A 16,381-nucleotide genomic window follows, 5' to 3' on the forward strand; every position below is an offset into this window, starting at 1 on the left:
CTGCTTTGGAACATTACATGGGGACTTTTCACATGTCCACGAGTGGGTGTAAATATTTCATTATCAAGACATTCAAGACCCCATTCTGTTAAACTGTACAGAGTGTGAAACTCACCCTAAAGTTCTTCTAATTTATTAAATTAATCCAACTCAGAGAAAAATTATTTGTGGCTCTTCTCTGAACACTTTCCAGTTTTACAACATGATTTTTCAATAGTGGACATCAGAACAGGACACAGTAGTAGTCACACCAGTGCCGAACACAGAAGAAATATAACCTCTCCACTCTTACTAAATATTCCTCTGTTCATACATCCAAAGATTGCATCAGCCTGTTTGGCCACAGCATCATACTGGGAGCTCATGTTATGCTAATTATCCAACGCAACCCCCAAATCTTTTTCAGAGTCACTGCTTCCCTGACTAGAGTCCCCCATCCCATAAATATAGCCTGCAGTCTTTGTTCCTAGATGTCTGATCTTACATTTCATTGCTTTGAAAAACATATTGTTTGCTTGCCTCCAGCATACCAACTGATCCAGATCATTCTGTATCAGTGACCTGTCCTTTTCATTATTTACCACTCCCTCAATCTTTGTGTCTTCTGCAGACTTGATCAGGAAAGATTTTATGTTTTCTTCCATGTCACTGATAAAAATTATTAGATAGGGCCAAGAGCTGGCCCCTGCAGGACCCCACTAGAAACACCCCTGTTTTTGACATTTCTGAATCTAAACTTTTCATTCCTGAATAGAAGTTGATATTTTGACTTTTCATCCCATTTCAGGATCAAAACAAATGTCAAAATATTTCTTACAGTTAAATTTTGAATTTTATCAGCAAGGCAGTTTTAAAACCATTTAATGTGTGCTATATTGTTTTTTTGTCTCATTCTAGTTTCTTATTCAAAATGTTGTGTGGTACCAAGTCAAATGCCATATAGAAGTCTAAGTATATTACATCAACACTATTACAATTATCAGCCCAACTGGTAATCTCATCAGTGAAAGATATCAAGTTAGTTTGACAGCCCCTGTTTTCCATAAACTCACGTTGACTGCCATTAATTATATTATCCTTCTTTAATTCTTTATTAATCAAGTCCAGTATCAGCCATTTCACTATTTTGCCCAGGCCTATAATTACTTGGTTTGTCACCCTTTTTAAATTTTGGCAGAGCATTAGCTTTTATCTGTCCTCTGAAGCTTCCCCAGCGTTCCAAGATTTTTAAAAAACATTAATGGTCCAGAGAGCTCATTGGCCAGCTCTCTTAAAACTCTTGGGTCCAAGTTGTCTGGAACAGCTGATTTAGAAATATCTAACTTTAGTAGATGCTGTTTAACATCTTCCTGAGTACCTGTCACAATGGAAGGTATCTGATCATATGATATGAAGACATCATCTGGCTTTTATCCAGTTACAGAACAGAAATATTTATTGAATCATTATGATCCTAAAGCTATCACTGACTCACTTTTCACTGACATTATTTACATTTAATATAATTCTGAAATTGTTTTCTCTGCATAAAGGCTTTTACAAATATTTTTTTAGGAAGTATGAACATTATTGCATGGTGTCAAGGTTCCTTCCCCACTGTGAACTCTAGGGTACAGATGTGGGGACCTGCATGAAAGACCCCCTAGCTTATTCTTACGAGCTTAGGTTAAATGCTGCCACCACCAAAGTGTTACACAAAGAACAGGGGAAGTGCCCACTTGGAAACGTCTCCCCCCCAAAATATCCCCCCAAGCACTACACCCCCTTTCCTGGGAAAGGCTTGATAAAAATCCTCACCAATTTGCATAGGTGAACACAGATCCAAACCCTTGGATCTTAAGAACAATGAAAAGCAATCAGGTTCTTAAAAGAAGAATTTTAATTAAAGAAAAAGTAAAAGAATCACCTCTGTAAAATCAGGATGGTAAATACCTTACAGGGTAATCAGATTCAAAACAGAGAATCCCTCTAGGCAAAACCTTAAGTTACAAAAAGACACAAAAACAGGAATATACATTCCATTCAGCACAACTTATTTTATCAGCCATTTAAACAAAACAGAATCTAACGCGTATCTATCTAGATTGCTTACTGACTTTTTACAGGAGTTCTGACCTGCATTCCTGCTCTGGTCCCGGCAAAAGCATCACACACACAGACAAGACCCTTTGTTTCTCCTGCCCCGCCCCCCCAGCTTTGAAAGTATCTTGTCTCCTCATTGGTCGTTTTGGTCAGGGGCCAGCAAAGTTATCTTAGCTTCTTAACCCTTTACAGGTAAAAGGGTTTTTCCTCTGGCCAGGAGGGATTTTAAGGTGTTTACCCTTCCCTTATATTTATGACACGTGGTGTGTGTATCTTCATGAAGATAAACAACTGAGGGAGAAGTAGGAATGCGGATTCCAAGGCCAGAAGGGATCACTGTGATCATTTAGTGTCTGACCTCCTGTATAACACAGGACATAGAAAATTCCCCAAATGATTCCTAGAGCACATCTTTTAGAAAAACATCCAGTCCAGATTTAAAAATTGCCAGGGATGAAGAATCTACCACAAACCTTGGTAAATTGTTGTAACATTTAATTCCCCTCACTGTCAAAAATTTCTAGTCTAGCGTCCAGTTTCAGCCACTGGATAATGATGTACCTTTCTTTCATAGATTGAAGAACCCGTTTATAATATGAGTTCTCCATGTAGATACTTATAGACGATAATCAAGCTACCCCTTAACCTTCTCTTTGTTCGGCTACATATATTGAGCTGTTTGAGTCTAGCACTATAAGGCATGTTTTCAAATCTTTTCACCATTCTCGTGTATCTTCTCTGAACTCTCTCCAATTTATCAACCTCCTCGTTGAATTGTGGACACCAGAACTGTTCATGTTATTCCAGCAGCAGTAGCACCAGGGCCAAATGCAAAGGTAAAATAACCCCTCTTCTCCTACTTGAGATTCCCCTCTTTGTGCATCGCAGGATCTCATTAGCTCTTTTGGCCACAGTGCCACAATGGGAGTTCATGCTCACCTGATTATCCACCATGACCCCCACATCTTTTTCATAGATTGATGTCACTTGCAGTGCATTTTTCATAAGAGCGTCCTTTCCATGATCTATATTTGGGGTTAAGGTTTTGATCTAGAATGGGGTTATGGCTTCAGTTCTGCCCAGGCAAATTAAGCAACCTACCCAGTATTCTCTACCTTCTAAAGCATTTTAATGATTGTTTTAAAATGTAGAGACAGCTAAAAAATTGTCTTCCTCCAATGTCGCATGTTGTATAATTTATTTATTCAAGAACTCTCCGTACAGAGACACTACTTGGTTTTCAACCAGTTATTTACCCAATTTTTCGGCCATATTAGTTGAGGCACAAGGAGGTCAAGTGATGCCTGAGGTCATAAAGTGATTCGGTAACTCTCGATATATAGTAGAATCAAGGAACCTGCTGACTTTCTCTCTTTTTCTGCTATTAACCTAGCCCCCACTGTTACTGAAACAGTATCTCCTTTGCTTTGAATTTCAGTTCATTTTAATCCAAGCAGGGGATACCAGCACAGAATGATACCTGATAAGTGGCAACGCCCAATTTAAAACTACAGATGATTTCCCCAAAGTCAACCCTAATGGGTTCAGAAATATAACTGATGAGATCCCAGTGAGCAAAAGTGAGCGCAGAAGCTGGATTTCCCATTTTTCACATCCTGATGTAGTCATGCACCAGAAGCCTTTCTAGCATGTACAGTTAGCATATCAATGAGTCTGAATTTCTGCTTCTGTTAATGTTTTGAACATATTGTTGTCTTATTGCAATTGGCATAGGTGTGTTTTTACCAAATGTGTAAAGTATTCACAGACTTTATGAGTCACCCTTCATGTAGTTTCGGTACATTAGTTTTCATTCAGTAAGTCACTGCCATGCACATGTAAGCTCTGTGCAGAGTTTGGAAAAGGCACATATAGCCCTTGTGTATTATGTTGCGGCTACTGTCTGAGGCAATGGACCAACTTGGGCAGTTGCTGTGCTAAATATTGGTGCTGCAGTTAGACTGCAGTGTTTTCTCATTCAACGTTTTATGCACCATTGCATAGTGCTGCAGGTTTCCTTCTGGCAGTCTGGGTGAAATTGTGAGGAGATGCTCCCTTACACAAATGTTCTAAGGCCAGCTAAATACGTATATGAATCCCCTACCACATTTATATGGTGATGAGAACATAAACTCACTCCATTTTTTTTTCAGATACAGCAAGGAGCACAATATAGGTGAGCAGCAGCTGAGAATATCTGGAAAGAGGTTGCTTGAAACCAAGGGAAAAGGACACACGAGTGAGCATATTGATACTGCATTGCATTTATTCCAGACAAGTGGCACTGGGTAATTCACAGTGTATTTGCTTTCTAGAGCCAACTGGACAAGCTGCAATGAAAAAAAGGAGCGAACATTTAACGAAAAAACTTTTCCTTGGTTTCAACCAGCATTCTAGCTATCTGTAGTCTCACTGTAGGAACTATGAGTTGCTGATTTAAAGCTTCCTGCAGGGTAGAGGAGAGTTTTATGTATCACAGCAACACTGTTAAGTCTGAGTTGTGGATAATATTTGGCTCTGGTCTCTTCATCATCCCAGATATTGCTGTAACTTGTCAGCAACAAGAAACACAAATGAGAACCGTAAGAAATCAGAACTTACTTTGCATCAATGGCTGCATTTTCTAGGCAATATAGGCTTCATTTTCCCTTGTCTTTTGTACATAAAGACCTTGTCAAGTCCTTAAAAGTCAATGGTAAAACCATCATTGTCTTGAGCTGGAAGCAGAAGCAGGGCCTTAGTTTGGTTTATAATTTTAAAAATATTGTTCTTGTTATCATGTAGCCCTATTTGTATAAATTGTCAATCAGCTGTTAACAGCAAAACCCATTGATGTAAAAGAGAGAGATGCTCAGTGGCAGTGATTCAAGTGGAGAATTTCAAGTGAAAAAACCCCCATCTCCTCTCTGTCCCCCCGCTATCTGCTCTTGCATTGCAAAGGGAAAAAGAAGGTTAAAACTGAAAGAATGGAATGAGCAGAAGGGGAGAACAAACATTCAGGTACTTCAGTCAGAGTGAGGTATAAAACCCAACGTAGATAGATAAGGTGGCTGATGTCAAGATGTAGGGTATTGCAAATCCCTGTAGGATTTTAAAAGCAAAGAGAGCTCAGTTTGCATTATAGCCAAAGTTGAATAAAAATCCATTAAGAGTGAGGCATTAAGTTGGTGGTGATATGCTCCTGCCTCCTGAAACATGTGAATGGTTTGCCCATTGTAGCCTACATCTTTGGAAGTTTAGAGATGTGACATTTAATAGGACCATATATGAGGAACTTGCAATACATGCAGTAGACCCCGGAGGTGATTAAGGAATGTAAAAGATTTCAGCAGAGGCAGGGAGAAGAGAAAGACAAATTCTGCCAATATCCTGGACATGATGATAGATTTGCAAACAAGGAGACAAGGGAGGAAAAGGTAAATTAAGGATTCTACATGACCAATTTTTGATAGAACAGCTCCTTAAAAGCTTGAAACTTGAGATTTGTTTTCTTATCACATTTCTTTCCCTCTGTTGCACCTGCACACTGCTTTGTTGTTCTGGGATTGCTTGTGATCTCTGGACTCATGAATTTTTAAATTACTTCATGTTTTGAATGGGGGGGGGATGCACATCGGTCTTTGTTTTATTAAAAATGCCACAAAAATAATGATATTCATTTTACAAACAAATAGAAGAGGCAACATTAAAAGGCAGACTTTGGGTCGACCAGCCTTCCAAGGGTTCCCTTTAATCTGTTTTCTGCGTTGATAATGATACCCAGAAAGGGCTTTATTTTAATAATAGTTACGGTAGTGCCTATGAGAAGGTCTACATAGCATTGTACTCTTGTGTCTGTGTGACCTGTGCCTGCAGACTCAGTGTTTCCAAGCCTGCACTTGAGCATTCACATTGCATTTGAAACCTGGGCTTCACAACCATGCTAGTGGATCCATACTTCAGATCTGAGTCAGAACTTCAGCTTCTGAGGGCATATACCATCATATCCCAGAGTTCCTAGTGCTTTTGCCAGCTGTAGCCACTCTCAGGCTTGGTTCATAGTGGGATGTGGGAGAACTTGTCTGTCTGTCCAGCAGGAGTTGACTGGAAGTGTTTTGAGTGTTTTTTGCCCATCAACACATCCAGCTGAGCCATTGTGTATCTGCACACTCCCAAGAGCCAGAGCCATCGGCATGGATCCTAACCCAGTGGAAGAACTTCTCCACCACACGCTGTCCATCCTATTTCAGGAATCAGGCAGAGCATCTGCAAGATGCCAGTGGACATTTCAATGGTAGTTTTTGGCCTGCCGAAGGCATCCCTCAGAGAGGGACACTAACATGCCAGTCACAACCCAGCTGATGCTGTTCATGCCTTAGCTGCAGACTCCTCATATGTAGATTGGTGCTTCTGGAGCAGGGCCATAAGCACAGACTGGTGAGATCACCTCATCATGCGGACCTGGGATGACCTGCAGTGGCTCCAGAACTTTTGCATGAAGAAGCAGATGTTTCTGGAGGCTGGTGATCAGTTTACCCCAACCATCAGGTGCCAGGACACCCGTGTAAAGGAGGTCATATATGAGTCCAGATGCAGGTCACTATAGCCATCTGGAAGCTGGCTACTCCAAACTGCTACAGGTCCTTGGCTAACCAGTCTGGAGTTGGCAAATCAGCTGTGGGGGTTGTCATGGCACAGGTTTCTGAAGCGATCAGGACTGTGATGTACTCAGAGGCGCTTGGCATTACAATTGTTCCTGAAATAACTGCAGGCTTTGCACAGGGGCCATTCATGGGACTCATGCCTATAATTTTCCTCCTCAAGGAGCATATCAGTACATAAACAGCAAAGGGTATTTCTCCATTGTTATGCAGTTCCAAGCACTCAGTTGTAGGAGACATTTACAAACAAATAACATAAAGTCAGTCTCTGCCCCAGACAGTTTACAATCTAAAATTTAGATAATCTGTAGCAAATTGATAAACAGATAGATAAAAAGGGACAAGAGGAAGGGAAGGGAGGGAGGTTACAGAAGCAAACTGAGTCTGGATCTCTAGGAGGAAAAATAACATAATCTTAGAAATTGGAAAGTGGAAAACCTGTAAGTAAATATTCATAATAAATAAAATAAAAATCTTCCTCTTTCTGGGATGTATATTAACTGGGGATCTAGCTAATTTCAAAGAGCCACCATGGACTTCTGTGAGAGGAAGGTGGGACAGTTTCTGAATACTGGATGTCAGATTGGATTGGGACTCCTGGGAGGAGCAAGACCCAACCCACCCCATTTTACTATCTGCCTGAACAGCCCTCCTCCATTGGCCTGGTATCCCATGAGAACTGCTTTGTCCTTGCTGCCAGTTCCCAACTGCTGTCTGGAGAATGTAGTCCTTCCAAGAGGTCAGGCTGAGGATATAGCAGAACCATTATGACAAAAGAAACTTCAAGGTGGTAGAGTCTCAGTGTGAGACTTAGTTCTTAGGGGATTACAGTGGAAAGTTTTAAAAAAAGAATTAAAAACTAGTGGCTTGAAACACAAAAACATGCACCTAAATGGACCTTTATTCCTGGTTGGAGCCCTATTGAAGTCAGTGGGACTCTGTAAGGGAATAAGGGTCCACCCATTGGGATAGTTTTGAATGACTGACTCTTATGGGAATAAGCTGCTACCTACTGATTTGTATGTAGGGCTCTCTCTGAACACAAAGGGGTAGTTCTGCATAATAGCTAATGTAATGGTGTGGATACCTGATTGTGACCAAACAAGATCACCCTTTCGTGATCTTCCTTGGCCAATTCTCCAGGCAATCAGATTTGGTTTGGTGGTGCCCAGGTAGGAGATTGCTCATTCATGTCATGACCTACCTGAAACTTTGTGAACTACTTTCACTCATCTTGATTTTTTTAAGCCAATTGTGTTGAAGAAAGGACAGTGCTAATGCTTTTATTAGGGCTGTTCTAGTTTTTATATTGTCTCTCTCTCTTCTACTGAATTTCTTTAGCTTTTTCAAGTTAAATTCTATTCTGCTCTAAATTTAGTTTTCTTCAAAGTCAAGACGAACAGTTTGCAATAAAGCCTTTAATATGTTTCTGAGCATTTTCACTGCCACTGGAGAATTATACGTGCTCTGTGTGTCAGAAAGATATATGATAGTCAAATGCAGTTTTAACAAAAATAAGGAATTTTAGAGGCTATTATGTCTTGACGGCTGATCTGAGGAAAGAGAATAATCTTTAATAAGTGGCTCGTCTGAATCTTCCACTCCTTAATAATCCATCTACCAAAAAACTTCCATTGTGGCACAAAAATTAAAGTGTTAACTAGCTACTTATCAGGTACTAATATTTGCCATGTTTTCTTCTAGATGCAAAGAGTTTGGCTGAAATGCTTATGAGGTAAGAATAATGTTTAGTAATTCCAAATTTAATGATGTTTCTGGTTCAAGGGATTATATTCAAAATCATTCCTGGGAACAACTTAATTATTAAACTTTCCATTCCTGAATTCTTTGTATCTATGTGCCAAATGCACAATTTTAGTTTTCTTAGGAATGGGGGCAGTGATTTCTAACGGTCCAGGAACGAGCAGAGTTCCACAGAAATCTGGTCAGTCACAAGGTGCTGATTCACCTCCTTGTTTCCAGCTATAACATCATGTTAAAAGAGGCTGAAGATGCATTGAACGCTTTCCTAATATTGGATGTGCATTTAAGCAGTTGCTGAACTTGCTGCAGGGATTTTATTCAATCAGTGAAAAGAGAGGTGATCAGTGCAGTCATAAATGGCAAAAAAGGTGACCTATGAAACAATATCTCCATTAAGATGTGAACCACAGTATGAAAAGTTTTGATCCTGTATTAGTGGATTAAATTACAGAACATGTTTAGGTCCCTTTGGACATTTTGCCTGTTCACTGAAGTGTTTTCATAATATGCATAAAGGGAATTGCTCTTCAGAGATCATCTTATTGAAGGCAATAAATGCCTGGAAGCACATATTTGCAAATACAATACACATACATACACACACACACAGACATACCATTGCTAGCTGATTATAAGCAGAGCTTTGTGAAAGTAAGATAATTTATTTATTATTCTGCTGTTTTGTTCTGAGTCATTTCACTATCCAGAAATATAATTCTTTTGTGAAATGACAACAAAATGACTGTTCTTGGCAAAAATAACCTGCAAATATGGAAATTTCATATTTCCAGTGTTTGTTTCTTTGTCTGGAAAAAATGTTGAACTTTGAAACCATTGTGGGGTTTTGAAAATAGGACCATTTTGGTTCATATTAACTGAAAATCATACTTATTTTTAAGAAAATAATAACTTCCAGGATATCTGATGATTTGCCAGATTGAACCATTTTCAAAAATTCAAACTCCTCCATCTCTGAGGTTTTAGATTTAATTTGAATTTACAGCACACCTTAGTAATTAGACTATCTCTGGTGTGTTGGTGATACATAGGGTTAATCAGTTAACCTAGATTCAAATCTAGACCCCCATCCTGCAGACACTTACATATCTGTAGAGTCCCACTGACTTCAGTAGTATTGCTTGTGTGAGTACAATTACATACGATTGGAGTCCTAGCTAACTGTAAGTAACACGTAAAAATGATTTCAATAGAGTCATTCTTTGGTGTTTCTCTATCTCACAAAAAACCCAAGTAGTTCAGCATATTTGGAAAACCTCTGCTCAAAAGAGACCCAGTACTAACATAGCAGATCAGATCAAGTTGCATTCGCAAAATGTTTTAGTATAGCTATCATGTTACTTATCTGCAATCATTTCTGCCAACCTTTAATTTTTGTAAAGGAGTACTTGTGGCACCTTAGAGACTAACCAATTTATTTGAGCATAAGCTTTTGTGAGCTACAGCTCACTTCATCAGATGCATACTGTGGAAAGTTCAGAAGATCTTTTTATACACACAAACCATGAAAAAATGGGTGTTTACCACTACAAAAGGTTTTCTCAAAGGTACCCTGCAGCTTTAGAGATTAGTTGTTGCCTCAGGTTTCAGAGTAACAGCCGTGTTGGTCTGTATTCGCAAGGAGAGGGGGAGTGCTTGTGGCACCTTGGAGAGTGGCCAATTTGTTTGAGCGTGGGCTTTCGTGGGCTACGGCTCGCTTCGTTGGATGTGTACTATGGAGGGTACAGAGGATCTTTTTATGCACACAAACCGTGAGGGGATGGGTGTTTACCACTACCGGGGGGTTTTCTCTCCCCCCACCCCGCTCTCCTGCTGGTAGTAGCTTGTCTAGGGTGATCACTCTCCTGGCAATGTGTGTGATAGTCGGGTTGGGCCATTTCCAGCACGGATCCGGGTTTTCTCCCCACCCACCCCCCAACAAACCCACTCTCCTGTTGGTAATAGCTTGTCTGGGGTGATCGCTTTCCTTGCAATGTGTGTGGTGGTCGGGGTGGGCCATTTCCAGCACAAATCCAGGTTTTGTGCTGGAGATGGCCCAACTTGATTGTCGTGCACATTGTGGGCAGAGTGATCACTTTGTATGGGCTATTGCTAGCAGGAGAGTGGGGTGGGTGGAGAGAAAACCTTTTGTAGTGGTAAACACCAATTTTTTTCATGGTTTGTGTGTATAAAAAGATCTTCTGTACTTTCCACAGTATGCATCCGATGAAGGGAGCTGTAGCTCACGAAAGCTTATCCTCAAATAAATTGGTTAGTCTCTAAGGTGCCACAAGTACTCCTTTTCTTTTTGCAAATACAGACTAACATGGCTGTTACTCTGAAACCTTTAATTTTTGTGAGTATTGACAATCATTCCTTCCCCCATCCCATTAAAAACCAGTATGTTTGATTTTAAAAAAATCTACTGCATATATATCTTTTAAAGATATAAATAACAGCAAACAATAATCAAAATAGGCATTTTGAAAAAAATATGTGATTTAGGACAGTTTCAAAAGTGACTAGTAATTTTGAGTGCCCAACTTCTGACACCCTGTTTTTCAGAGGGCACATGCACAGCACATTCTGAAAATCAGGCCTCTTTAAGAGTTACCTCAGATTGGGTAACCAGAAACTGAGGCTCCCAAAATGACTAGTTAATTTTTGAAAATTTAGGCCTTTTTTAGACAAAGGAGGCAACACCCCAATAACTCACAGAGTTAAATATGTTAAATTGCTTGGTACATTATGAATAAGATTTCTTTATGTTATACCAAAACCTAGTATCATATACAAATCTAGAAAGTCTAGAAATCTCCCTTGGGGATATTTGTGCCCCTGTGAGTGCATTTAAGAATAAAAAGTCTTAAGGATAGCACTTTAGTCTTTGTGTTGAATGCCTTGGTTTGGCAGATCCCTGGGGAAGCTACGCAAGCCCCACATATTAACAGTTTAATGAAAGTTGTATGATTTGCCCCTCGCACCTCAAATTAGTAACAGTTACTACTAGTATTTGAGCTCAGCTTGGTGATGTTTTCTTTAGCAGCAAGTTCCAGATAAATTCCTCTTAACTGTTCATCATTGATTAGCATAAGGAACTGGCTTATGTTTCTAATTTTGAGCATAGAATAAGACATAAAATGCCCCTGAAATCTCTAACCCAGCCTTCACATTTACAAAGGAATGGTTTTCCTTACCTCTTTTGCATTAACCTACTCACTGACCTCAGCCCCAAAAATTAATGAAGAGGCATGACTGTTGGCCAAGCATCCAAAATGACCTTAGTTTTAAATAGGTGCCATATGTAGTCCTTTTCTGTATAAATGGGTGTGTAAGATTCAACCCTGTTTTGAATGTACAGATTTTTTCAGTCATTCAGTTGAGAGGGGTGGTTATAGATAGATTATTCAAAATGATGTTCATATCTTTAATCAGTTTTGAACAAACTTTTAGCACATCATGCATTTCACTTGCTTAAAAAACAAACTAACAAAAATATTTATCCATAGTCAATAAATGAAGTATGTTATATACACACACCATCACAATGTCTATGGAGCTAATTAGCAACCTTGAGACAAATTTAAGGTTTGTGATCAGTAGAGTCTCTTTTTTTTTTTATCATCTCAGAGTAACTAAAATGTAAGTAAATGATATTTTTCCTGTTCGGGAAGTAGTCTCTGGAATCCTTATCTATGAGATTATAATTCCTTGATGCTAATAGCCTGGATTTTCTAACATTAAAGACCCACTCACTTGAGTGGGTTGGGAATTTTTCAACAATTTTTTTTGGTTGGAAAATGCCAATTCTTTGAAAAAACAACCATTCATGGAGACAAATCAGTTTTAATAAGAGGGTTTCTCATCTCCAGGATGGAATTTTGATAGAGAGAGAGAGAGACTTTTGTGAAGAAGTCTTCTTAGGGGTGAGGTCATGGTGGATTCTCCATCACTGACAATTTTAAAATCAAGATTAGGTGTTTTTCTAAAAGATCTGCTCTAGGAATTATTTTTGGGAAGTTCTATAGCCATGTGCTCTACAGGAGACGATTATCACAATGATCCCTTCAGGTCTTAGAGTCTGGGAAGAGTCTATGAACCTCACAGGGCTGTTGTGAGAATAAACACAATAAAGACTGTTGATAGGGGCCATAATTCCTAAGATAGACAGAGTGGGGAAAAGACTAGAAAAGTAGAATCTGGCAGATATGTCCTAGCTCAGTTCTGGTGGATCCCATTGGATCTGTTGGGTTTAGAGACAGAACTGCTGTCAGTTTTGTGAGGGGAGGGAATTCCTCTTACAAAATGATTCAGGAAAAACAAGGGGGCCCATAAGGAGAGTTCCTTCCTTCCCTTTAGCATTTCTGTGGAAAGGGGTGAATACAATATGGAGGATTTTACCACAAGTTCTGTATTGCATATGATTATGCTGCTCAGTTTTATTACCCATTTCCATTTGCTTATTAGTAGATGGCTCATTCCCAGAGTAATTTTCTGGTACACAGACTTTAAAATTGTTATGGCTTGTGTGATGTTACAATAATTGTTTTATAGTCCTGTTCTAAAATACCAAATCCAATGAAAGGAGTTAATCCATGAGTGCTAACAAGGTCTATAATTTCTTACTACTGCAATGTCAACAGAACTAAAGTCTTCACTTTTCCTTATGCAATTCATTACTATTAATGGAAATTCTAATGAATGTTTGATTGATTTCTTAACTTACCAATTCTCATGATGTTCAGGATTTAAATCATTGCTGAAAATTAATGAATAGGAGAAATTTATATAAAACACCATCTTCCCACTGACCTGTTTGGTCAGCTCAAGGGTTCATTAGCCAAATCTGAGAAATGCAAAAAAATAGCAGCTTTATAACTGTTTCCATCAGTTTCAGTATTCAACAACTGCATCGAAAAGATTCAATAAGGGCTTTTGATAGATAAACCACTGAATAATGGCAGACTCAGTCCCTTGCCCCACTTACTTTTTCTCATCTCCCTACCAAAATACGTTAAATTAATACCACCTATTTGCTTCAAAGTACAATGAAAGAAAATGAAATGTATGAGAATTTTGGTGACTACGGTAATTTTATTATCTTAAGTTGAACGGATTTTTAAAAAGGAAATCCTTAAATATCTTTTCATATGGGGAGCGTTTTCATGTTTGTCTCTCTTTTGTGCTTAGTAAGAACACCAGGACCTCAGATACACTTAACAAGCAGCAGCAGACGCTAAGGATGCACATAGATATTCCCAGAGCTCAGCTTCTGATTGAAGAGAGGGACACAATGGAGACCATTGGTAAAATGTCAATGCACTTATGTTGCTTATATAATAAATGTTATGGTCGACTTTGCACTGCATCCTTTACACATAAAAAGGGCTAGGGTCCTAATTTACAAGATAATTTGTCCTGGTTGAAAAGTGAATTGAAGACTGTTCTACATATGCATCATTCTGAGCTTTAAGGAACCCTAGCAAATTTAAAGTAGAGTAGGGCAGCAAAAAGTGAAGTGTTCCATTCTGACATTTTCAACATGAAAACTTTACTTTTCCATTTCAACATGATTTTTTGTTTTTAAATTTGAATTTGTTTATTCTGAAAGAGGTTATTTGTAAAAGGTTGAAATTAAAACAAAACATTTCAAAAATACTGAAATAAAATGTTTTGATTGACCCAATCCAAATTTTTTTTTCAGACTATCTACTTCTGAAATGAAAAGAACTAGATAAGTTCACAGCGGATAGGTCCATCAATGGCTATTAGCCAGGATGAGCAGGGATGGTGTCCCTAGCCTCTGTTTGCCAGAAGCTAGGAATGAGCGACAGGGGATGGATCACTTGAGGATTACCTGTTCTCTTCATTCCCTCTGGGGCACCTGGCATTGGCCACTGTCGGAAGGCAGGATACTGGGCTAACTGGTCCTTTGGTCTGACCCAGAATGGCCGTTCTTATGTTTGAAATTTCAATTTTTTGCCCCAATTTGGGACTAGAAAAAATTTAAAAATCTCTAAAACTTTTGCAGGTCTAGAAAATGGTTTCCCACCCAAATCTACATAAAATGACCTAATTATATATCTGCCTCACTATAGCAAAAGTTATTCTGTATTCTGCTACATTGAATAAATAAGAAAAAAAACTGAGATACATTAAAACTGGGACCCTGAAGCTAAACTCTTTTACATTTCAGAAGGTTGGATACCAAATCTCCTGGAACCAGACTCACCACTGTCATTCAGGTTTCAGGTCAAAAGCCATAAATAACTTAAGTTATGCCTGGGATGAATCTGAAATCTCACAAAAACAGCAATTTTCCTAAGAGTTCAGCCCCACATGGTGGCTGAAACCTTGCCAAAACAACTGATCTAATGAGTGTCTTTCTATCCAAAATGGCAGGGCTCTCACAGAGGGAGCTGATCTTGCCAGATTTCTACCATTTTGGACAAAAAGCAGTCTAAAGCAAACTTGAAGCTGGCTTAAGTGGTCAGCAGAGGATTCCACTTGTATAGAGGAATATAACGCATATGTTGTGGTTACATTTAGGATGTGGTCAGAGGGGAGGGGACCAGTGGAGCCAGCAGGGATGTAGCTTAGCTCTGAGGCTCCCAGTCAGTCCCAGGATTGGGGAAGAATGAGGTAACGTTGTCCCATCACATCCTGTGTCAGGCTAGCTTGATTTGGCTGGACCAGAGAATTCAGCCCTTTCTGTGTTTCATGTTTTATGAGGTTGCTTTGAAGACAAGATCCACACATCACCTGCAACATGGACATTTTTGTTTCCAGTTTTATGTTTCCAAAGTTCATTTCTGTGCTGCAATCTTTTATGATAAGTTTTATCCTATTGGGAGATTTCACTCTTGAGTTATAGTAGTTGGGCAATAGGGGTTTATAATGGAAATGCCATTAGCTCCTTAACTACAGCAATGTGATTGGTGCCACAGTAATGGACTGTGTTGCACAAAGCAGTAATAGTAAGCCAGCACTTTGACAGGATTTTACATAGGCTTTGGCAGGTTTTATTCATGACCGGAGTAAGAGCTCCTCTTTTGCCAGGGACCGCATAATTTGGTTTCATAACGTTCATTCTATTTAGGGCCTTTTTTGGGCAAAAAATGCCATTTATGTTACTGTGCAGAATTTTTCACATTAATGTTCTCTTGTCAGTTGAAAAAAACCCCAAACCAATTGTTAGAAGCAGTGGATCAGCCACAGCTGATGGGTAAATTCACAGAATCACCATTGCAGGCAGTCCCTTTAGAAATGCATTAAAAAGCTGTACATTGTATGATAGCAGGAATTTCCCGTGTTTTTTATTGCTATTAAGAATAAATGAAAAAGACTGTAATAATGTAAAAATAAAATCTGGAGACTAAACCCAGATAGCACTAAGCATTCAAATGTAGATGTTCTGCAAGCGTGAAGTCAATGGAAGAATTACCACTGATTATAGTGGGGGCAGGAAGGGACTTATTATTAAATCTTGTATGATTGAGAATACTCTGCATTCTGTATAGCTTCTTTTTAAAAAAAAAAACCAAAACCAAACAGCACTGTGATCACAATTGTAAAGAAAAAAGCTACTAGCTGCCACAGGACCAACTGCTCCCCCACATAGCCTGGCTTGGTGCAGGGAGGGGTGGAGATTCTGTATGGAAAGTCAGAAGGAATCCTCCACAGTGGCTTCTGCTGTTTCTTTGCAGAGAATCCATGCAGTAGTGGATTCACAAGTGTTCCTTTCTCCCCTCCTTGGCCTGGGGTCTAACTACCTCCCCTACCCCGCTCCACCAATCCTGCTGTGCAGATCGGAAGAAGCCTCCATTCAGCTGTACTCCGTGGCATGCAGGAGAGCCACACCACTTGCACCAGGCTCTCCAAATCCTCTTCCTATTGTG

The 16,381-nt window shown here is 39.3% G+C and overlaps 1 protein-coding gene across 1 annotated transcript in view; it reads left to right on the plus strand.

Annotated features, from left to right (window-relative positions):
• DSCAM (DS cell adhesion molecule) overlaps positions 1-16,381 on the plus strand; it is a 628,496-nt gene that overhangs the window by 570,825 nt on the left and 41,290 nt on the right. The window contains exons 28-29 of the mRNA XM_073360366.2: positions 8,427-8,457; positions 13,674-13,789. Of these exons, the coding sequence (XP_073216467.1) occupies positions 8,427-8,457; positions 13,674-13,789 (147 nt within the window). The remainder of the gene's footprint in view (positions 1-8,426; positions 8,458-13,673; positions 13,790-16,381) is intronic.

This window comes from Lepidochelys kempii, chromosome 1, assembly GCF_965140285.1.
Source record: "Lepidochelys kempii isolate rLepKem1 chromosome 1, rLepKem1.hap1, whole genome shotgun sequence".
Classification (NCBI taxonomy): domain Eukaryota; kingdom Metazoa; phylum Chordata; order Testudines; family Cheloniidae; genus Lepidochelys; species Lepidochelys kempii.